The following is a 24,226-nucleotide window of genomic DNA, read 5'->3' on the forward strand; positions in this document are numbered from 1 at the left end:
TTTCACACAGCCAGGGGTGAAGAAATGCTTCATTAATACCTCTTAATACTCGTTGGAAATAGAATGGTGCCAGGGCACTGGAAAGCCTTGGTGTGAGGAGCGCTGGGAGTGACAAGGACTGTGGTGAAGGAGCCATCACACAACTCTGGACCCATGATTACCAAGCTTCGACTTTTTCAAGAAAAGCTGGGCATCTGGACTTTAATGCAGTACCTCCAATTTAAAAATACTGGCAACCAATTCAAATTTCTAAAATACTGGGTAGACTGGTTACAGCCTAGGGTGTACCAGTTTGCACCTGTACACCAAGAGAATGGTCTCCGTTTTCCTCTTGTGCACAGGCCCCTGAGGTGATGCCAAGATAGGCCCCAACAGGAAAGAGAGGAGGGAGGAGCTGGTAAAGGCAAGCAGTCGGCCCCATGCTCTCCCAGTGCAGGGGGTGCCCTTCACCAGACCCACAGGGGCAGAGCAGGAAGGCACTCATGTCCTTTGATCTCTCTGCGTACAGTGCCTGGGGTCTCTTTTGAGCCCTGATTCCCGAGGACAAGATGGCAATGCCTTTCCAGGGTCTAGAATAAGCCCTTCCCTACACACCCAATCCACATGCCCCAACTCCTGGAGCCTAGAGTCCAGACTTTGGACAGCAGAGATGCCCTCCACCTGCTGTAATGATGATCCACATCCCGGCTCAGTGTGCTGGCCTCAAACATCAGATCTCAGAGGGGGAGGGGTAGCGTGGAGGAGGAGGGGTCAGAGAATGAGGTAAAAACTTACAAAATGGACACCCAGAACCATGTTTTATTAATCTCTGACCAGCACAGAGTGGGTATTAATGAACAGTACTGGACCAATACTGTGCCATCTTGCCTGAGATGTAAAATCTAGGATGGACAGCTTCACCCCACAACTGCTGCAACTTCGCCTTTTCCTGAAATATCTCTTCCCCAACCCTGGACGCCCACTGAGAGGCCAGAAGTTTGCAGCCAACCTTTCCTGCCAGCCTGAAGCCCCTGACCCAGCCCTTCCCTCCCCCTCAAGCCCATGCTGACCTGCAGACCCTGCCTTGAGGACTCTAAACACACTGCAAGCCGATGTTGACCCAAAGCATCCGGCCCCTCAAGTGGGCATGAGATGCCAAGTCCGGCGCAAGGATCCCAGTGTTCAGCTGCGCCCTCAGTCTACACTGACAGGGCCAACATAGCAACCTCTGGCTACCATTCCTGGAGAGCCTGGTGGCCTGCCTGTGCGCAGAGTCTCAGCCCATGACCCTTTCACTCCCTCTCACAACATGACACTCATCCCTTCCTGGAAAACCATTTTAATTAGCTTACACAGGTGGCAAAGAGGGAGACACCGAAGCTGGACCAGCTGGGCTGTACTTTAGAAACTGCCAGGTCTCCCTCCTGGCTCTGAACAGGATTAGCAGCAATTCTAGGAGGCCCCAGGCCCCCAACAGCAAAGCCAGAGAAAATCACTCCCAGAAAGCTGACAGGGGAGGTGGTGGGTTGTGAGTGCTCAGCGTTCAGCAGATGAGGGTGGTGGATGAGGGAGTGTGGACTCTCACAGGGCTCTCAGAGGCTCCATCCAGCAAGGCCTCTGGCCAGGGCTGTGTTTAAGGCTGGGTTTGGCAGAGATGGGAGAGGTCTGGCTGGCAAGTCCCAGGGGAAGGGCAAAGGCACTGGGGCAGATGCAGCCATGGACAACAGCCAGCTCGGGAGAGGCCCCTGCAATGCCCATAGCTAATGCAGAGGCCATCCATGCAGCTCAGGGGCCTTAGCCTTTTCAGGGCCCCTTATCTCAGCCAAGCGCAAAGGCATCTCCCAGGTCAGAAATCACCGAAGTACCTGCCCTGTCCCACAGCAGCTTGCTGATGTGGGGCGGGGCCAGCATGGGGACCAGGCCACCCTTGGCTCAGTGGCAATTCTGACAGCTGGGGTGGCAGGGAATCCCATTCACCCGGCAGCGGCAGCCCCCACTGGTGTCTCCTGGCCCCTAGAGGATGGCGGGGAAGAGAAGAGAAGGTCAGGACAGTGAACCCAGGGCCCCAGCTCCGTATACCCCATCACACCCTCGAAGCGCACACTCCCACCCCCAGCCCTTGCTCAGGCATGTCCCCTGCTGAGAATGGCCTTCTCAGCCTCAGCCACTGGATGGAGGCAGCCCTCAAGGCCTTTCTGGGCTCCCATAGCTCCACGGACGTGGTCTCTGTCTACCCACCCCTCGACCCAAAGCCGGAAAGGACCTGATGGGTCTCTGCATATTCGGGTGGGGCAGCACACGTGGCATGAGAGAAGGTGGCTCCTTCTGCCTTTACCTGTCTCACTGTCCGCCTGTATCTAACAATGACGAGACCCAGTTCTGGGAACTCCCCTCGATGACAGTGACCGTGCTTTGAGCTCACCAGGCACCAGAGGCACTGCGCTAAGATTGCTCTTGCATTCTTTTCATTTCATTCTGATGATAAGACTGAGACAGGCCCTGCTATCCCTTCCATTTTACAGATGAAGAAACTGAAGCTCAGAGAAGGCAGTAACCACACAACATGTGCCAGAGCAGGGAGCCACCACCACCTCTGTGGCCTTAGCCACTGTCCTCTGGGGCAGGGGTGGGCAAATATTTCTGTAAAGGGCCGGATGGTTCTTGCTTTTGTAGCACAAAAGCAGCCAGACAGCACGTAAACAAATGAGCGGGGCTCCCATAAAAATTTACTTCTGGACACTAAAATTTGGGCTTCGTAAATTTTTTACATGTCACAAAATATTCTTCTTTGGATATTTGCAACCATTTTTAAAAATGTAAAGATGTTCTTACTTCATGAGCTGTCCAACTGCAGGCAATGGGGTGGACGTGGCCCAGGGGCTGACTTGTCCAATCCCTGCTCTCAGGCCCCCTCCCCACCACACTCCCCTTCACCCTCTGCTCCCCAGGAGACTCACCCCGGGGCCCCAGCGGGGGCCCTTGGTGACCCAGCAGATCTCAGTGTGGCAGACAGTGCAGCGGATCCAGTCACAGCCATCCTTCTTCTGCACCACGATCTGGCACTGCGGGCAGTGCATGGCCTCGCCCTGCTGCAGCATGGTCTGGAGCGGAGCAGGTGCTGACCTCGGGCCCAGCCCCATACCCAGCCCAGTGCCCTGGCCCCACCCCACCGCAGAGAGAAACCCACCACCATCAGAGTTGCTGTGAATCACTCTCCTATGCTGCTCCGCCCAGGCCCTGCTGCATCCAGCCTCCTCCCATGACCCAGACACTTCCTGCTGCTCACTACTTGACCACTCGTCCTGAGTCCCATCTCTGGATAGGAGTGATACCAGCCGGAGCTCAGAGCCCCCTGGGCTGTAGGGACCACAGACCTTCCTGAGAAGCCTCCATCCCTCCCAGTAGCTCCTAGAACTCAGATTCCCAACCTTCAGCCCTGCCTCAGCCTCACCTTCAGCATCTCCGTTGTCTGCCGGGCGGCCACATCATTCTGAGCCCGCAGGGCCAGGTCGTCCTGGTACTCCTTGCAGTTCATCTGCTCGTGGATGGCCTGCCGCGGAGCGAGGGGCTTGAGGTGAGAAAGTTACCCGGGGGTTAAGAAACCAAGGAGGCGAAGGGCAGAGCAGGCATCCACACAAGCACTTAATGCCTTTAGATGCTGTCAGTGACAGAGCCCTCCTTTGTAGACCACATACCCATTTTACAGAAAAGGACACTGAGGCCAGGGAAATAAAGCCAAGGTCATCACATACAGTGATAATCATATGTGCCTGTTAGTCCTGATGAGCACAGAAATCCCTAAACCACCTCTCCCCGAGACTGAAGCCCCTGTTCCTGGCTAGGTTCTGCCCAAGTTGCAAGTCTATTGCTCTGAGACTGAGCTCACTTAGGCTGTGACCAGGCTCAGCCCATCTACTTGCTCAGGACCAGTCTCTGCAGCAATCACCTGTCGAGAGGATGAGGGTAGGGATGGCCTGAGCTAAGGGTCAGGCGGGGTTCAATTCGGGTCTGGGGTTGGGGCTCAGTTCAGGACAGGGACTGACACTTAATCTGGGACCACCATTGGGGCTGTCCTGTGACTGGGATCAGGGTTCAGTCAGAGGCCAGGATTGGGGCTCAGTCCAGGGTCAGGGTTCTTCAGAGGCTCAGTCTGGGCTCATGGCTCAGTTTAGTTTGAGGTTCTTCAGAGGCCAGGTCTGGGCCGGGGTCAGGGTTCAGTCTAAGGCTTTGATTCAGGTCAGGGCCTAAGGCAGGCCTGACCACAGGGCATGAAGCTCTAAGTCATGACAACCAGGTGAGTATCCCAGCTCCCTTCCCAGGAGAGTAAGCAGGACCAGAGTGACCAGGCAGCGTGGGTCCCCATCCCCACCTTGCAAAGCAGGCAGTTGACGTGGAAACACACCGGGCAGATGAACTCGTTGACATCATCCTCAAAGAAGCACCATCCCTTGCAGTCTGGGGTCTTGCAGTGGTAGCTGAAGGCACTGCGGTTTTCCGCGATGGAGACACCGAGGTCCAGAAATCGCTGGTAATCCTCGGGGCTCAGGAGCTGCAAGTGGACCACAATCTTGGTGCTCAGGGTCCAGAACACCTGGTATGTGTCCTCCTTGCCACCAAATATTCCCTAGGAAGCCCTCAACCCATAGAGTTCAACACAGCAATGTTTAAAAACTCCACTCAAAAAGTGGATGAACAGTTCTGGAGATGGATGGTGGGGATGACTGCACAGTAATGACTATACTTAATGTCACAGAACTGTGCACTTAAAAAATGGTTAAAATGATAAATTTTTTATCTGTATTTTACCACAATTTTTTAGAAAGGGAAAAAATAGACCAAAAAAACAAACAAAAACAAGCAAGGCTAGGAAGATGTGGTCAAACTAGTATCCTGGTACCTCACACTCTGAGAAAGCCATGTGGCAAAAATATTTTAACCCTTCCACACTTTTCTGACCCTTTGAGATTTATTCCACTTCTACAAGTCTATCCTAAGAAAATAATATATAAGAGGGAAAAGATACCATGTAAAATGTTCCTTGAAACATTACTTACAAACCAAGAAACTGGAATTATTAAGAGATGAGGTCTAAACAGGATGCATGACAGTGAGACTTATAATGATCTTTAGAAAGATTTTAAGGCAAAATAGCAAAAGCTATTGTATGTGTGCCGGTTACAGTGAGGTAAAAGTCCTATCTAAACCCTATCTTGATTGGGTGGTAGTCACAAGAGGTGTAGCTGTCAAAACTCATCTAACCGCATGATTAAAACGGATGAATTTTCTTGTGTGCAAAATATGCCTTAATAATTTAAAAAGGAAATATAAAACCATGTCTGCCCAGAGATACCAAAGGAAACAGGAGAAAATGCAATCAAGGATTTCCTGGGATGGCAGGGCTGTGGGTGATTTTTCTCTTTGATTTTTTGTTCTGGTTCTTCGTGGTTTAGGCATGTTTTTGCAGAAAAAAAAAAAAAGCACAAAAACAAAAAAAAACCTCCACTGCGTTCCTTTGCTGAGCCCTGCCCCTTTCTCCCTCTGCCACACTGGATCATGCTTCTCAGAGGCATAGGTCAGCTCCCAGGGTCTCCAGGGAAGCACTGGCCCTGCAGCCCCTTGGCATGGACGCTGTCCCCATCACAATGCCCCTTGGCAGGGGTGGACTTTACAGGGAAGACTTCTGGGCAGCGACTATGGGCGCCAGGACGTATGGAATGATCTACGTCTTCGGGCCTCTCCAGGCCAGAGTGAGGAAGCTTCCAGAAAACAAGTTAAAAATGGGGCTGCTCTTTGTGTAAGAGCTGGGAGCTCCTAAAGGTCTGATCTTCCGTTTGCTCCTTTCCCTCTGAGGCAGAACCCTTTGGGCTCCAGGAAATACCTGGTAAAGTTTGGAGGGTTCTGAGAAGAAGCAACGTCATAGGAGAGAGCTGGGGTGACATGTATGTGGCCATGGTGTGTCTCCCATTTGGACTTCAGCCACCTTTGGCCCTACCACCACGTTTTGGCCTGGGAATCCCAAAATGCCCAATTCTGGGAAAGCAATTCCCCAGAAGTTTAAAAACCACTGATCAAGCCCAACAGCCCACTTTCCAGATGGGAAACGGAGGCCCAGAGAAGGGAGAGCTCTTGCTCAAGATTAGCAGCAGGCAGGGCAAAACTTAACACCAACATTATAAATAGTAAACAGCAAACACACACGTGCAGACACAGCACTATAAAAGGCTGCTGGAGGGGTAGCCCCAATTCGTTCATCTCCCAAATTCATTCGGTCTCCCCATTTCCACACTCTTGGGAGGTCCCCTACCACACAGACTCTGGGCTTAAGCACGTGACTTGCTTTGGCCAATGGGACAGCAGCAAGTGAGCAGCCTTGGAAATGCTCCTGCACTGGCTGTTCTTAGCATCTTGAGAGCACATAAGCAGGCCCTGGCCAGCCTGAGGTGGATGAGACCAAAGTGGAATGAGGCCCTGACATCCCAGCTATCGCACATAAGACTGTCGTGAACCAGCCAGGACAGATGATCTCAGCCAGCCCCAACCTGGACCAGATCAGCCAGGTGAATCACCCAGTTCAGCCCAACCCAAACTGCTAACTTGCAGAGTCATAATCTAAATAAATGATGGTTGTTTTAAGTCTGGAGTGATTTGTTACACAGCAAAAGCTAACTGATACTAGGGCTTACCACGTATCAAGTACTACTCTGAATCCTTTACACAAGTCTTCTGCTATAATCTTCACAACCCTTGAAATAGAAACAAATAATTCTCTGACCCCGACCAAGATGAGAAAACCAAGGCACGGAGAGGCTGAGTTTCTGACCTCAAGTTACCCAGGCCATCCGGTCCCAGAATTCCCCTCTCTTAACTGCTCTGCTGTTTGTTTATAAGGGTGGTATCTTTACTAGTTGTTTCTCCCAATTCCTGTCCTGCCCACAGCTTGGGCCTCCAGCATCCCACAGAGGAGGCCCTTGATAAGCATCTGGTGCCTGAGACCGGGACTCCCAAACCAGTTTCCACCTGCCAGCTCAGCACAGGGAACACTCTCCCCACAACACTCCCGCCACCCCCAGGACTTACCGCCCGGATCTCCCTCTCCAGCAGCTTGCCCGAGCACGAGTAGGTGTTGTCAATGAACGGGCAGGCAACCTCAGCCTCCTGGCTGTTGCGGATGGTGCCCTGTAGACACTCCCTGGGAGAGGGTTGGGGAAGAGGGTGGAGGTTAGGGTCATCTGAACTGCATCCCCCATGATTCTACCCCTCACATGGTAAGGCCTGACCCCAGGTGGGCATCTCCTCAATACCTCCCTTGCTTCCTGTCCCTCCCACCAACCAGTCACCAAATCCTCCACTTCTATCCCCCCACTGCCACCCTTATCACTCTGGTCCAGTCCCATCATCCTTCACCTGGAGGAGCCACCTCACTGGGCTCCTTGGGTCTACGGTGTCCCTCCCTGCAGCCTCCTACCCTATCCCACCCAGAGCAAACCGTGGTGACACACCCTAATACCTCTCTGTCCCCATCCCCTTACCCCCTCCATCCCTCGGCTCCAGCCACACTGACGGGAGCGGCTGCAGGCAGGCCAGGCACACATCCCATCTCAGACTCCCTGATCTGTTCAAATGCGGCCTCCCCAGGGCCTTCCCTGAACCCTCCTGGGTCAGGGCCTCTGTTGTTTTTATCATAATCCACTGGTACTTAGCATTTGACAAAATTTACAATTGTATCAGTGATGCTTTGATCAACATCAGCCTGCCCATAGGAATGTAAGCTTCGGGAGGTATGAACTGAGCTTTTTTGTTCACTCCTGGATCCCCAGTCCAGGATGCCTAGCCCCTGGCACCCAGGGTAGCTCATCAAATGTGTTCTGTGGTGAAGGGGAACACGTTCTCCACTGCCCAGGCCAGAAGTGGAGCCTCAAAGGGCAGACTGCCCACCAGGGGGCACAGGCTGCCAGCTAAGGCCTCACTGCCCATGGGTGGGCCTGGGCAGTTATGCGGGTGGGCACAGGCTCTGGCGCCAGAACACATGAGTTGTGTGGCCTTGAGCATCTCTGTACCTCATTCCTCCTCTGCAAAATAGGGAGAGCACGCAGACCTTGACCTCGTGGGCTTTTGGCGGCTTCCAAAGAGAAGTAAGAGCACAGGGCCCCACCCCCTTCCAGCCCTGGGTGATGGGCACTGTGAGGAACTACATCAGCAGGGTTGGGGCTGGGGGCGCACCTGCAGAAGGTGTGCAGACACTCACGCAGCACCACGGCCTCGCCGGGAGCCAGCACCGAGTAGCACACGGGGCACTCGGCGGGCTCGGTGTTCAGCACCAGGCTCCGCTGATCCAGCTGCACGTGCTGCAGGTAATTCCCCTCCTGCTGCTGCTGCTTCCGCTGGGCACACGGGGGTGGGGCCGCGGGGCGGGTCAGGGTCCCAGGGGTGGGCCAGACCAGGAAGGGGGCAGGACCAGGGGATGGGTCAGACCAGCAGGAAGGAGGACGGGGGAGGGGGCAAAACTGGGGGAGAGGTGGGACCCTGGGGTCGGGGTGGGGGTTGGGAGGTAGCGGGCAGGCAAGGGAGATTCTGGGAAGCATGGGGCCGGCAGCAGGGAGGCGAGGAAACCGGGAACAGGTGGTCAGGCAGGGCAGGTTAGGGCTCAATATGGGGTCAAACCAGGCGAGGGAGTGATGGCGGTTGGGAAAGGAAGGGACCAGGGTCTCAGCGGAGTCAGGGATAGCAGGGCTCCCATCTCTGCCAAGAAGCAAGACAGGGCTGGGTCCAGGGGGTGGAGATGGAGCCGAGTCAAGGTCACGAATAGGTCACAAGCATGAAGGTGGTGATAAAGCTAGGGAGCAGGGCTAGGCGGGAGAGAGGACAGAGTCTGGGCCAAGATTGTAGATGAGACCAGGAGTGAGGTCACAGCCAGAGTCCAAGAGGAATACAAGTTGGGGGTGGGGGCAACCGATCAGAATTGGGGAACGATCTCGGTTAGGTATCTGGGTCATCAGTGCCTGCCTATGTCACGATGGGGACCGGACTATGGGAGAGGCAGGACAGAGGGTGGGGCCAATCTCCCAGGGAGCATTGAAGGGGTAGGCCCAGGGCCCTAGAAGTCTGGGACACAGCCAGGCAGGAAGGGGAGGCCAGGAGAAGCAGGATTCAGGGTCAAAGGCGGTTGAAGGAGCTGCGAATGGGGGCGTGGTCAGGGTCTCAGCTAGGATGTTGCGGTCAGAGCCAAGTACTCTTGTGTGCACAATGGGAGTGTAAATCAAAGCCAGAGGCGGGACCACAGCCCACGTGGGGGTGGCGGGACATACAAGCCTGGACGTGTGGCACAGCCAGGAGCAGGGTCTCAGCGACAGAATGACCCCAGGGAAAGGGCCGGTCACAGTAAAATGCAGGGTCACCACCGGCAGTGTGGTGTGATTAGGAGGGGGCAGCAACCGGGGAGGAGCGGCAGTGCAGCAATGCGGGGGTGCCTCCCTTCCCGGCCTACGCCTCCCCCGTCCAGTCTGCAGGTGTCTGTCCGGGGACTTCCGCGCCCACCTGCTGGTACTGGCGCAGAGCCTCCTCCTCGCCAGCCAGCCGCGCTCGCTCCTCCTCATCTGGCTGGTACGAGGCGGGGACCTGGTAGGCCTCGGGCCGCGCCCGGCAGCACATTTCGCAGCCAGGCCTCGTGGGCTTATTGATGAAGGTGCAACCCGGGCACTGCCAGCCCACCTGGGGGCAGAGGGGCAGTGAGCGCCCAGAGACCAGAGATGGAGACGGGCGAGACAGGGGCGCGCGCGCACGCACGCACAGGGCGGCTTACCGGTGGAGGCTCGGGTGGGGCGTCGGGCTGCCCCGGCCCCGGCTCTTGGGGGGCCCCGGGCTTCAAGGGGGCTGGCTCCAGGGGACCCCGTGGCTGCAGCGTGAGGTCCTTGAAGCCCAGATCTGGAGAGGAGGGTTCAGGGGATGGCGGATCCTTGCAGCCCACTTCATCCACACCCTGAGCCAGCCAGAAACCCCACGCCCTGCACTGACCCCAGTTCTATCCTCCCCTTCCTCCCCCAGGAGTCTCCAAGTCGGTCCTGCCAGGTAGGCCCAGACCTGGCTAAGCGGCCTGGCTCCCACGGGGTCAGAGTCCCTCCTCCACCCACTGATGTGCCCAGGTCCTCCAAGTTTAAAAACCAACCTCCTGTGCTCCTAAGCATTGCATCTATAGGGACAAACACTTCCAAGGTGGTCCTGCCAGAATACTGAATCTGAATCCATTCAAGAGGACACATCAGACAGAAAAACAAAATAAAACTGGCCTGGACTCTTCAAATATCAGGAGAGTCGAGGGAGGGAAGACAGAAAGACTGAGAGACACCAAGGCCTGCGGCCAGGTCTTTTGCTATGAAGGACATTAGTGAGACAACTGGTAAAGTTTGAGCAAGACCTGTATGTCAGATAGTAATACTGCATCCATGTTCATTTCCAAAACTGGATAGTTGTATGTGGCTATGTAAGAAAAGGATCCTTTTTAAAAGGAAATCCACACTGAAGTATTTAGGGGAAAGAGACAGCGTGTCTGCAACTCATTCTCAAGACAGTTCAAAAAAACTGTTTATGCATATATAAATAATTTTATACAGAGAGAATGATAAAGCAAAACAAACGCGGTCAAATGAAAAAAATTAGAATAAAAACTAGCTATTATCATCATATCCAATTTACAGATTTTAGAAAACTGAGTAGCAGAGACAGGAAAGGACTTGCCCAGGGTCACACAGCTGATAAACGCCAGGGCCAGGTCTGAACTCTGGGCCCCTCTCCCCCAAGGCAGGCTGTTCTCCAAATGGCTCCCTCCTGGGGTGTCCTTTGTCCTCTCTTCCTCATGAAGAATAAGGTGCTCCAGGCAAGTTCCTGTTGGGCTCTGCTCCCTGTTCCCCCTCACCTTGTGACCTCAGGTGAGTCACCTGGACCCGAGTCCGCGCCACTTACCTTCCAGCATCCGCAACTGCCGCTCCCGCTGCAGCTCCTGCGGGTTGAGCGAGGTGTTGCAGGCTGACAGCAGGTAGAGGTAGGCACTGTCCCCGTTTCGCCGCACACCGTGGGAGTGCAGCGTCTCCTGGTCCCGGGCCAACCGCTGCCCAATCACCCACTGCTGCAGGGTTGGCGGGAAGCCATAGTCCAGGAACACCTGGCAGGGGGACGGAGAGGGAGTGTGGATGGGAGGACCAGAGCAGGGCAAAGTGAAGCAAAAGTGGACCCTCTGCCCTGATGCCTCCTGTTAGCCCCCCTCACTCACCATGTCCTTGAGGGAGGCCACCGTCATGTCCGGGCGCACCGTGAGCCAGATGGTGACAGTGTGCATCTGAGCATCCTCCACGCTCACCCACAGCCTGCGGAGAGCGAGGCCGAGGGCTGCAAGTCCAGCCTCAGCTACCGGCCACCTCCTGGACTCCCCCAGCCCTGTGCTCACTCCTTGTGTCAGAACCCACTGCTAAGGCCCCTGCCAGGGCTCCACACTGCTCTTAGAATAAAATCCAACTCGCTGTGGCATACAAGGGTCTCCATGATCTGGCCTCTCTGGACTTTTCCAGCCTCTTATTCTCTCCCTTGCCCCTTAGTCAAACCACAACAGTTATTATTAATAACTCTATGCCAGGACTCTTCAAAGCACCTAACATGTACCAACTCATTTAATCCCCTCAGTGAACGCATGAAGCAGGTACTACTGTTACCCCTATTCTACAGATAAAAACAGGAGGCACAGATGAGTTAGGGTGACTCTGCCAAGTGCACAATTAATAACTGTTAGAGGCAGGACGTCAACCCAAACAATGTTATTCCAGAGACAATGGTTTTAAACACCAACCTTCTTAAAGATGTGCAAACATTTTTGAAAGATCAAAAGCATGAAGAGGGAGGGCGAGGATGAAAAAACAGAACTGATTCCAGGAAAGAGAAAAATTAGGGAGTAGAATAATAAAAGGAAAATCCACTTAGAACCTCCAGAGAGATTTGGGAAAACGGTGCATCCATAAAACAAGAATAACCAGAAGCAATCAGAAAATGAGGAAGAGTTCCTGGAAATTTAACAGTGACTCCTGACTAACCTAACCTTTAGATCCAACTACAAGTTCACAAGGAAAACAAGAGCAAATGACAGGAGGCAATTAATAAACTCAGAATGTGGGAAAATTCTGGAGGACAAAGACCAGGTTTCTTTGAAAAATTAATGGCATGAAAACAGAGAAGAATAAAAGACTCAGGCAATATTAAGAAATGCTATGTGGAGATCTCATCTGGCTCCTGACTGGAACAAACCAAGGATAAAAAACATTAATGAGATAATCAGGGAAAGCGGGCTATCAACAGAGTATTCAGAGATTTTAAGGAATTATTGTTAATTTTGTAGGTGTAATAATGGTACTGAGGTTACTTTTAAGTCCTTATTTTTTAAAGACATCAAATTACTTACGAATGGACTCAAATCTGAGATTTGCTTTAAAATACTCCAGGAAATACCCTCGGAATTCTTCAGGATAGTGATTATCAGTACCATGGTGATGAGTTAGTCAGAACTTTTGTTAGAGCAGAGAACTGCAGAAACACCTGCCAGTAAACCTTTAACACTTCATTTTACCTTACAAGTCATACAAATGCATATTCAATGGCCAAGGGCTTTTTTTTTTTTTCAAGTACAAATTTGCTACTGGAGTTTCCATGGTTTTTTTTTTTAATTTGTATGAACTACATTCATTATATATGGTCTATGATTTCTAGTATGTTTCTTTTGTTTTTTAATTCTTATTTTTTATTGGCATGTAGTCAATTTACAAAGCTAGTTTCAGATGTACAGCAAAGCGATCCAATTATACACTTTTTTTTTCAGATTCTTTTCCATTACAGCTCACTACAAGAAACTGAATAAAGTTCCCTGTGCTACAGTACCAGCTTCTTTAAAGTGAAGCAAGAACTTACAGATGCTCTCAAAGCATCTGAGTACAGAGCCCTTGTGGATTTTTACCATATGTTTTTAACTGTCCCCCCGCTAAAGTCATAACAGGTTTTTTGGTCCTTTGTCTCTGTCTTGTCTTTCTAAAGCAATCAATTTAGTTCTCATAGAAACAATTCTGTTTTAGCACTCATGTTTTATTGATTGATGTGACAGCTAATTAAAGTGTGCTATTGTCAACAACAAGTACAACGGATACAAACGAGCCAGTGCAGGGGTATGTTTTACAGCAGAAACTACAGTGCCACTTAACTGGAGGAATCAAATGGAGGTCACCTGGGAGGGCTCCCACTACAATACTAATAAAAACCAGGAAGTCAGGAAAAGAAAAGGTGAGATGAGCACATCAAATTCCTCATTTTTCGTAACAAGGAGTGCACAGGTACTGTCCTGAGTGGCTATATCAAGAAGTGCATATATATAAGTATTTTATTTAAAATCAAAAGGCAATTGATCTACAGATTCAATGCAATCTCTGTCAAAATCCCAGCTGAGGTTTTTTTGGTTTTTTTTGCAGAAAATGACACACTGATCCTAAAATTCATATGGAGATTCAAGCGACCCAGAATAGCCAAAAAAAAAAAAAATCTTGAAAGAGAACAGAAGGAGGACTCACACTTCCTGTTTTAAAAACTTACTGTGAAGCTATGATAATCAAAACTGTGTGGTACCACGTAAGGACAGACATATAGGTCAATGGAACCGAAATTAGAACCTAGAAATAAATCTCATATTTATTGTCAACTAATTTTCAACAAAGGTACCAGGACATTTAATGAAGACAAAATAGTCTTTTAACAAATGATGCTGTGACAACCAGATATCTGCATGCAAAAGAATGAAGTTGGACCTCTACCTCATACCATACACCAAAATTAACTCAAAATGGGTCAAAGATCAAAAGGTAAGAGCTAAAATTATAAAACTCTTAGAAAAACACATGGATAAACCTTTATGACCTTGGATGACACCAAAAGCAAAAACAACAAAAGAAAACACAGACATACTGGACTTGATCAAAATTAAAACTTGGGCTTCAAAGGGCACTATCAATAAAGTGAAAGGACAACCCACAGAATAAGAAATGAAAATTTCTGTCCATTGTATACATCTACACCACATTTTCTTTATCCTTTCATGGACACTTAAATTGTTTTCATGTACAATATAGATACACAATGAAATATTATTCAGCCACAAAAAAGGAAATTCTGCCATTTGCAACAAAATGGACCTTGAGGGCATCATGCTAAGTGAAATAAGTCAGACAGAGAAAGCAAACAGTGTATGATCTCACTTATATGTGGAATCTGAAAAAAAATTGAAGTCAGAGAAACAGAACAGACTGATGGGGGGATGGGGGTGAAAAGGTACAAACTTCCAGTTATAAGATAAATAAGGTCTGGGGGAAGTGATGAACAGCATGGTGACTACAGTTAACAATACTGTATCACATATTTGAAAATTGCTAAGAGAGTAAATCTTAAAAGTTCTCATCACAAGAAAAAATAATTTGTCACTATGTGAGGCAATGGAATTTAACTAAACTTACTGTGGTAATCATTTCCCAATATACATATATTTGATCATTGTGTTATACATTGTACACCTAAAATGGTTCTGAGGCTCAATTTCCAACATGTGGGGAGAGGGGAGGGAATGGGAGGTCTTCCCACACAACACCAAGCACCAGCAGGGCATCCTACACTTCAGCTGAATTCCGGCACTACCTACTCAGGGATAGCATCAGCTTCCACAGGTGGAGGGCTCCATCCCACAGGAATGCCCCCCACCGCTGCAGACACCAATCGAAAGCCCAAGCTGTCACCAGTGCTCTGACTGACTAGATATACGTTAGGGATTCCAACAACCCTCTCCTTGGACTTTAGACGTCAGTTGCAAGTCCAGGTTGTCACCTGTGCTTCTGACCTACTGGCTATAAATCAGAGGTTCCCCCAGTCCCCTCCTTGGGTTTGATTACTGTGCTAGAGCAGCTCACAGAGCTCAGAGAAATATTTTACTCACTACATCACCAGTTGATTATAAAAGGATGTAACAGCCAGATGGAAGATGCGGAGGGTAAGGCATGTGAGAAGGGGCGCCATTCTCTCCAAACCTCCACGTGTTCACCAACCTGGAAGTTCTCCAAATGAACCCTGTCTTTTTGAGTGTTTATGGAGGCCTCATTACACGGGCATGATTGCTTAAACTATCAGCCACTGGTGATTGATTCGACCTCCAGCCCTTTTCCCCTCCCCTGAGGTCAGCGTGATGGGACTGAAACTTCTAACCCTCTTTCTTTCTGTCTTTTAATTTTTTTTTTTAATTGAAGTACCATCAGTTACAACCATCTAATTACAGGTTTCGTTCCTCTGGTAACCAGCTCCTATACTTAGGTGATTTAGGGCAGTCCAAGAGCCGCCTCATTAGCATAACAAAAGGCACCTTTATCATTCTCATCACTTAAGAAATTCCAAGGGTTTGACAAGCTCTGTGCCAAGAATAGGAAAAAGACCAATACATACTTTTTACTATAAGTCACAATACCTTAAACTAACTCAGTGTTATATGTCAATTCTATTTCAATAAAACTAGGAGGAAAAAATATGTCCATATAAAAACTTGAACACAAATGTTCAGAGCAGCATTACATGTTGTAGCCAAAAAGTGGAAACAACCCAAATGACCATCAACTGATTAATAAAGAAAATACAGTATATCCATACAATGGGTTACTATTCAGTCATAGAAAGGAATGAAGTTCTGATACACGCTACAACATGGATGAATCTAGAAAACATGATGCTAAGTGGAAGAAACCAAACCCAAAAACCCATATAATGTATGATTCTATTTATATGAAATTTCCAGAATAGGCAAATCCCTAGAGAAAGTAAATTAGTGGTTACCTAAGGTTGGGGGGGGTGGTATGGAAAGAAAGGTAGGGAGATGAGGAGTGGCTTCTAATATATATAGGGTTTCTTAATGGGATGCTGGAAATGTTCTGTAATTGGTTGTGGTGATGGTTGCACAACTGTGAATATATTAAAAGCCTTGAACTATACACTTTAAGTTGGTGAATTGAATTGTTTAAATTGTTGAATATGGTCTGCCAATAATATCTCAATAAAACTGTTTTTTTTTTAAATCTAATGGGATCCACCACTGAAAATCACTGAAACTGTAGAACTATTGTCTTACTACACAGCAAAAAAGAACACACCAATGTTCACCGAGTGATTAACAGGTGCCAGGCACTGTGCTAAACTTTTCAGCATCAAGTTTACATGACCTGGGGAAAAGACTAACAGTACCCATTTTGCCTTGCTGCTCTTCACAAGGGAATCCCTGAATTCTAGTTGAATACCTGGCTGTATTTCACTGCCTCCCTTCAAGCTGAGCGTGGCTGTGAGAATAAGTTCTGGCCCTGGGAATTGAGTGGAAGAAGTGCATGCAACTTTCTAAGCTGTGTTCTTAACAGGAATGTGTTCTTAAGAGGAGGTGCCCCTCTTCCCTACTTCCTTCCTGCTGACAAGAATGCTGATGTGATGGCTGGAACTGGAACAGCAATTTTGGACCATGGAGGCTATGAATGACAGAATAATGAGACAAAAGATGCATGAGTCTCTGAGGACTGTAGGGAGCAGAGCCTCCACATCTGGACTGCTTGCCATCAAACTTATATATACCACTGTTAATATGTTTTCTTCTGTTATATGAAGCCTGACATCATAATACACCTCCTAACAAGCCTATGAACCACTACTACCATCACCCCGTTTTTTAAATGAAAAAAAACAGAGAGGTGAAGTGACCTGCCCAAATCTCACAGTTGATTTGTGACAGAGATGGGGTTTGAAGCTAGGTCTCCTGACACCAGAACTTGCCATTAATAACTGTTCTATATGCAAGACTGTACTGCAGCCCACTGGGTTCCAGGAAGACCTTAGTCCCTGGTCGGCCATGCACTCCTCACCTGATGTCCTGTGTCAGGGAGACTGCAGGCTTCACTTGCACATTCAGAGGTACCCGTTGCTCTGCCAGCCAGATGGCACACTGCATAGCCACCTGCTCATCCCCACCAGCCACTGCTCGGGTGAGTCTCTGGGCCATCTCCTCGGCTGAAATCCACAGTGGAAGCAGATTAGCACAGGGTTTATTATTCAGAAGCTGGGGATAAGGGGGTGAAGAAGGTGGTGATCCTTTATACATGCTGCTTCCTCTCTGTCTGTTTGGTGAACTCCTACATATCCTTCAGCACCCAACTTAAAAGTCCCTTTTCTCTGGGAGAACTTCTCTGACACTCCCCACTCCTCCTCCCTGCTCATTTGGTTCTATTTTTCTTTCATATTCCCAGGTCCCCCATACTTCCACTCATTTATCCAACAAAACATTTATTGAGCTCTTACTGTATACCAATCACTGTGTCAGAAACTGAGATTCAGCAGTGAATAAGTTAATGAGTGTCCCTCTCCTCATGGACCTCACAGCCCAGGAAGAAGACAGACAATTAATGAGTTTAAGAAGAGAAAAAGAGTCAGACTGTGATCCATTCTGGTGGAAAAAAAAAAAAATGAACAGGGCAAGGAGATCAGGGAAGGCCTCTAGGAGGGGTGACACTGAAGCTGAGATCTAAAGGAGAAGCTGGAGATGTCAAGACCCAGTTGGGGTAAAGCGTTCCAGGTGGAGAGAAAGGGAAAGGGAAAGGCCTTGGGTAAGAAATGGTTGGATCAGAACAGAAGCTGGTGGAACTCCAGCAGAATGAGCAAGGGGACAAAGCGGGGAAGACTGACGTCAGCGATGCCAGCAGGCCCGTGGGCTACCCAGACGCTCTGGGCTTTGTTCTAAGAACACAGGAGCACAGGAGGGTGTGAGCAGGTTGGTGACATGACCTAACTTAAGTTCTGCAATGCTGGGTGGAGGGGGCCAGAAGGGAGGCAAAGACCCCAGGTTGATTAAAGTCTGTTCCCCCACCAGCCTAGGAGGTCTCCTGTGTCCTCTGTAAGCTCCCCACTCGCTTCTCAGCAGAGCTGACCCATGGAGGCCTCAGGGGCATCAAATAAATGAATGACAAGGTATCTCTGGAAGCAATCAGGCCCCAAAGGAGGAAACTTGAGGGGCAGGTGGGCAGAGGGAAGGCAGGGTTAATGCGGCTCTCCCAGGCCCTTCTGGGCAGGGGAAGCCTCATCTGGCAGCGTCCACCTCCCACTCGAAGTTTCTCAGTCGCCTCCAGTCGGTGCCCACCTTTCTTGATTTTCTCGTCCATCTCGCGTTGTTGTGCCCATCCCCCCAGGCGGGGGCTACCGCTCCGGGGAAATGCTACCTTCGGTTCACCTGATGGAGGACGAACGCCCACGAGCAACTCAGCCCCAGCCTGTGGCTTCTGGCGCGGCCCGAGCCTCCTTGGTGCTTGGTTGTCCCCGCTGGCAGTCGGGCAGCATCACACTACCCGAGGACCGGGGATGGGGCCTGTAAGAGGGAAAAGGCCGGCCCCGGCGTGGGAGGTGAAAGGGCAGGGGACACCAAGCCAAGCTCGCACAGGGCGACAAAGCAAACGGGGCAGGCCTGGCGCAGGAGTGGGGGCGGTGCGCACAGCCGGGACGCTAGGAGTCCCCGGGGACCGCCCCCACTTCTCCCTGCTGGGACCAGGAGCGCCCACCCGGCGGCCAGGATTTCCACCCAACTCCCTCCCCTCCCGGGCGGCCCCTGTCAGTCAGGAAAGGGAGCGGAGCAGCCTCGGCGGAAAAGAAAGTGAAAGTGGCGGCCCCGGAAGTGCGGCGGAAGATTGTCGCGGGATCCGGGCCACCCCCTCCCGCCCGGTTCACCCGGCGGCGGCCCCCTCCCGGGTCACGGCGGTCCAGGGGGCTCAGCGCCACTGTCCAGGGCGTCCCCACCCCACCTCCCCGCGCACCGGGACTCGGTGACCCTCACTCACCCTCGCGGCCGCGCCGGCAGCGCTGAGGGAGGGGGAGGGGCGGGGTCAGGGGGACGGGGGCGGGGATTGGGCCGCGGGCGGGCGGGGCTCAGCGCGGAGACCGCCCCTGCTCAGCCCCGCAGCCCACCCCGTCGAGGGCCGGCAGGTCGTTGCTCATTTTGCAGAAGAAGAAAGAGAGGTTCTGCTGTTAATGAGCTGCCGGAGGCCACGCAGCTGGATGTGAATCCCGGCCGGAAGGCCTCAGGAACCCACCCTTAAGCCAGCGGGACGCTGCCTCTCGGCAGTCACTCTCCACCTTTTGACTGGGCTGCTAATGAAGTTGGCATTCGCCTGGCATTGGCTGGAAGTTCTTTGCAAAGAACTTCTCCCATTCCTCATCCCAGAGGTCAGCAGATTCTGTAGGCTTCAGAATAGATCCAGAGTCTGTCACCTCGTCCTTCCTCTACGCCCCATTCTACTCCACCGCCAACCTTTCTGGTCTAGCGTCCTGCACCAGCCTCCTCACTGGGCTCCTTGCTTCCCGTTTTGGCCACTATAGCCCACTTTCCATCTAGCTGCCAGAGGGTCCCGTTAGAATGTAAATCAAACCATACCGCTCAAAGCACTCCCAGTAGCTCCCAACTCACTTAAGGTAAAAGCCGATGTCCTTCCCAGCGCTTGCAAACTGCTTCCACTCCTTTTCTGATTACCCTCCCCTTGGCTTGCCCTACTGGCCTCTGGGTCCTGGAACAAGGCAGGCACACTCCCACTTCAGGGCCTTTGCCCTTGCGGTAACCAAATATCTTCACGGCTTGCTTTCACTTTTTATTTTGGTCTTTACCCAAAAGTCTTCCCTGTGCACTCTTACCTGAAATTTCAGACACATACACATACATGCAATATTTTCTATTCTCCTTCCTGGCTTCATTTTCTTCCCCAAAGCGTATATTACTATCTAACAGTGTATTTTACTTATTTATCTTGGTTTTGTTTTTTTGCCTGTTTCCCTCTTCTAGAAGGTGGGGACTTTTGTCTGTTTTGCTCGTTGTTATGTTCTATGGTGTCTAGAACAGTTCCTAACACATAATAGGTGTTCAAGGAATCTATGTTATGTGACGGAAGGAATCTCAGACTTTCATCTGGGAACACCTTCCTTTTGCCTGAAATATCTCCAATAAGACAGATATGTAGGTTTCTCAGCCTGGGCTGTACATTTGAATCGCCTGAGGAACTTTTAAAACTCCTGCCCAGGCCACATCTCAGATCACTTGATTCAGAGTATCTGTAGTGGGCCTAGGCATCAGGGGTTTCTAATGCTTTCTGGTGAGTGTAATGGGAAGCCAAGTTTGAGAACCGCTATTTGAGAATTCCCTGTAGGGTACGTCTTCTGGTGACAGACTTTCTTGGGTTTTGTTTGAAGAGTCTTTCTTTAGACCTCATTCTTCTCTTTCTTTTTACTTCTTTTTTTTTTTTTTTTTTTTTTTTTGGTGGGAAGGGAGTGGGGTAAATTAGGTTTACTTATTTTATTTCTTTCATGGAGGTACTGGGGATTGAACCCAGGACCTCCGTGCGTGCTAGGCATGCACTCTACCACTTGCGCTATACCCTCCCCCAGTAGACCTCATTCTTGATAGGGATTTTTGCCGGATATGGAATTCTAGCTCGCATTTCATCACCTTGAAGACAGCATTCCATTGTCTTCTGGTTTCCATGGTTGCTGTTGAGACATCCTTATCTGTCAGTCTAACTGCTGTTCTTTCTTTAAATAGCTTTACTGAGATATAAATTATATACTGTAAGATCCACCCATTTAAAAGTGTACATTTAATGGCTTCTAGTATAGAATTGTGCAACTATCACCACAATCTAACTTTTTTAAATTAATTTTGTTTGTTTGTCGGGGGAATTAGGTTTGTTTATTTATTTTTTATTTATTCATTTATTTTAACAGAGGTACTGGACACTGAACCCAAGACCTTGTGCATGCCAAGCACACAATCTACCACTGAGCTATGCCCTCCTCGGCACCATAACCTAACTTTAGAACATTTCTATCACCCCTGGAGAAGAAATCCTGTACCCATTAGCAGACACTCCCAGTCTCCTACTCTTCAACTCCCCAGAGCTAGTCTACTTTTGGCCTCTATAGATTTTCCTAATCTGGACATTTCATATAAATTAAATCTTACAATATGTGTTTCTTTGCAACTGGTTTCTTCCACTTAGCATAACGTTTTTGAGGTTCATCATGTACTGCTGTTCTTTTGAAAGTAATCTCGGTTTTTTCCCCCCTCTGAGTGCTTTTAAGATTTTTTTCTTTGTTTTTGGTGTTTTGCATTTTTACTATGATGTTGTCTATGTATGAAAATTTATGGAGTCTCTTGAATCTGAGGTTGACATTACTTTTTGTCTCACTTGTTCCCTTTTAGCCACATCTAATCTGTGGTTTAATCCATCTGTGGAATTTTTTAGTTATTTTATTTTTCATTTGAGAAGTTCTACTAGATTTTCAAATCCATTATGTTACTTGACATAATTTTCTATACTTTGGCCATAGTTTCAAGTTTGTTATTTATTTAGTTATTTAAGTCCACTAAACATTTCTGTCTTATAGTCTGTGTCTGATAATATTGCTGTCTGAACTCTGAGTGTCTGTTTCTGCTGGTTTTCACCCCTATTACCTTGTTTTCTTCTGCTGAGCCTGCCAGTTTATGATGGTCACTTCTCTTCAGCCCTGAGGTTGCCTGCACAAATTTATATTAGAGGCAGATATATTCTTTCAGGTGTTCTGGCTTAGCTTTGTTCCTTTAAGGGCAAAGCCTGGCATTGCTTTGGACATCCTTCATCCCAGTGGGTAGACTCTGTAGTCACTCAGACCTGGCTTCAGTCCCACAGTTCACTATCTGTGTGACCTTGGACAAGAGATTTCCCTTCTCTGGGCTCAATTTCCCCCTCTGTACAACAGCCTTCATGATTGCCCCTCCCTCATAGGGCTGTTTTGAGAATCTGCATCAGTTATTGGTTATTGGTTATTGATACATAGCAAATTGTCCTCAAACTTAGCAGATTCAAACAATAATAAACATGAAGACACAGGGAACTATATTAGATTCCTTGTAGTAACCTATAATGGAAAAGAATCTGAAAAAGAATATATTATATATATATATATATATATATTTTTTTTTATATATTTTATTTATATATATATAAAATTAAATCACTTTGCTCTACACCCAAAACTAACACAATATTGTCAATCAGCCGTACTTCAATTAGAAAAAAAGAAGGTGGCCTTCTATGAACCAAGAAGCCAGCCCTCTTCAGACACTGAATCTGCCAATACCCTGACCTTAGACTTCCTAGCCTCTGGTACAATGAAAAATAAATTTCTGTTATTTATAAATAATAATAATAATAGCAGTAGTAATAACAATAAACATGTAGAGCTTACAGAGTTTCTATGGATTAGGAATTCAGAAACAGCTTCTTAGGTAGTTTTGGCTCAAGGTCTCTCAGAGCTGTAATTAAGATGGTGGCTGGGGCTTTAGTTATCTGAAGGCCTGATTGGGGCTGGAGGGTTGACTTTCGAGAACTCTCACTCATATCCCTGGCTGGTGCTGGTTTTCTGCAGGATACTTAAATTCCTCACCATATGTATGTCTCCATAGGGTACCCAAGTGTCCTAGCAACATGACAGCTGGCTTTCCCTAGAACAGACGATCCAGAAGAGCAAGGCAGAAACCATAATATTCTATGGCCTAGTCCTAAAGTCATACTCCTTTATTTTCACAGTATCCTACTACACTGTCAACCCAGCTCAGGGTAGGAGGGAACTACACAAAAGCACAGAAACCAAGTGTTGAGGATCATTGAGGGCCATCTTAGAAGCTGGCTCTCACATGTCAAAGGAGGCAATGCATATAAAGCACTTAGAACCATGCCTGGCATATAGTATGTGCTCAGGAAACATTAACCATCCCTAGTAAGTGTCCTGACTCTGCTCTAGGTATGTAGGATCTGCCTGGCAACCACTTTCATTCAGTCATTCAACAAACAGTCAGGGATGGGATAGCTCAGTGCTGGAGTGCATGCCTAGCATGAAGGAGGTCCTGGGTTCAATTCCCAGTACCTGTGTTACACAAAAGTAACAAATAAACCTAAAATTACCTCTCCCATTAAAAAATTTTAGTGGGGAGGTTATAACTCAAGCAGTAGAGCCCATGATTAGCCTGGACAAGGTCCTGGGTTCAATTCCCAGTACATTCTCCGAAAATAAATAAATAAACCTAATTACCTCCCCTCACCCCCCCATCAAAAATTATTTTTTAATTTAAAAAAAGAAACAAAAAGAAAAAAATTTAAGGGAAACAAACAAACAAAAAACCATTTATTGAGCAGCTCTATGTGGCAGGCATCATTCTTGGAGCCAGGGAGACAGCTATAAACAAAACATGGTCCCTGGATTTATGAAACTCACACAAACAAACGGATAGAGTGTCCTGCCAGGTGGGGCTAATTGCTGTGAAGAACCACAAAGCCAGGCAAGAAGAGAGGGAATGAGGAAGGAATGAAGGCTTCCCCAGGAAGCTGGTCCAGCGGTGGTGGCGGCTTAGATTTTGACCTCTGACAAAACCCTCCCACATCTAGGAGCTTGTCCTAACAGCACAGGCAGATAGAATTCATGCCCAGTATACACCCATTTTACAAACAGACCCAGAGAGGAGCTAACGTGATCTCCAAGTCCCCAAGGTGGCAGGATTTCTCCAAACAGAGAGTTTCTCCAATTTGGATGCTCAACAGCATGGCCCAGGGAGATGGTTAAGATGCAGAACATCAGGGCTTCTGCCTCACCAGGTTTGGGGAGTATCCAGGGATCTGCATTTCAAACAAGCACCCTAGGAGACTGACCAATGACCTCTGAGAACCCTGTTCTGAGGGCTTCAGTGTGCAGGGGAGGGCAGGCCGGCTCTGACAGGGTCAGAAGAGGCTCCTGGTTGTGCCTCAAGGGATGGGCAGGGCGTAGCCTCAAAAGAAAAGGGGAACAGGCTGAGGCCCAGAGACACCAAGCATTTGGCCCACAGACACACAACCTGCAGAGTAGTTTTAGGTATACAGGGGTCAGTTGATTTAATCAAGTATATCTCCTGCTGTATATTGAAGGGGGAAAAAAGGCCAAAAATTATTTTCAGTTCCTCCCATCAAGAGAGGGAGTTTACTAAACAAAAGAGAGAGAGAGAATTTATTTCCCCATCTCCTGGATCTGTCCATGTCATGCTGATATGAATCTTCTTTTTTCCCTTTTTTCAAGGAGAGGGTAGCTAGGCTTATTTATTTATATACATATATTTATTTTT

At 48.9% G+C, this 24,226-nt stretch overlaps 1 protein-coding gene across 5 annotated transcripts; it reads right to left on the reverse strand.

Annotated features, from left to right (window-relative positions):
* Positions 1-778: 778 nt before the first annotated feature.
* Positions 779-18,992, reverse strand: RBCK1 (RANBP2-type and C3HC4-type zinc finger containing 1). 5 transcript variants are annotated; one of them, XM_032462033.1, is made up of 13 exons: positions 18,891-18,992; positions 18,200-18,424; positions 16,932-17,076; positions 11,243-11,336; positions 10,936-11,134; positions 9,779-9,900; positions 9,514-9,687; positions 8,200-8,360; positions 7,057-7,168; positions 4,349-4,528; positions 3,431-3,547; positions 2,937-3,080; positions 779-1,992 (listed from the first exon to the last, which is right to left on the reverse strand). In XM_032462033.1, the coding sequence occupies exons 2-13, from the start codon at positions 18,219-18,221 to the stop codon at positions 1,912-1,914; spliced, it is 1,551 nt and encodes a 516-aa protein (XP_032317924.1). In that variant the 5' UTR covers positions 18,222-18,424; positions 18,891-18,992; the 3' UTR covers positions 779-1,911. The 5 variants fall into 5 exon arrangements, with proteins under 5 accessions (XP_032317924.1, XP_032317925.1, XP_032317926.1 ...); XM_032462034.1 differs by lacking the exon at positions 18,891-18,992 and having other exon boundaries at positions 4,382-4,528; positions 18,200-18,844; XM_032462035.1 differs by lacking the exon at positions 18,891-18,992 and having other exon boundaries at positions 3,431-3,529; positions 4,382-4,528; positions 18,200-18,843.
* Positions 18,993-24,226: the final 5,234 nt, after the last annotated feature.

This window comes from Camelus ferus, chromosome 19 (genome assembly GCF_009834535.1).
Source record: "Camelus ferus isolate YT-003-E chromosome 19, BCGSAC_Cfer_1.0, whole genome shotgun sequence".
Classification (NCBI taxonomy): Eukaryota; Metazoa; Chordata; class Mammalia; order Artiodactyla; family Camelidae; genus Camelus; species Camelus ferus.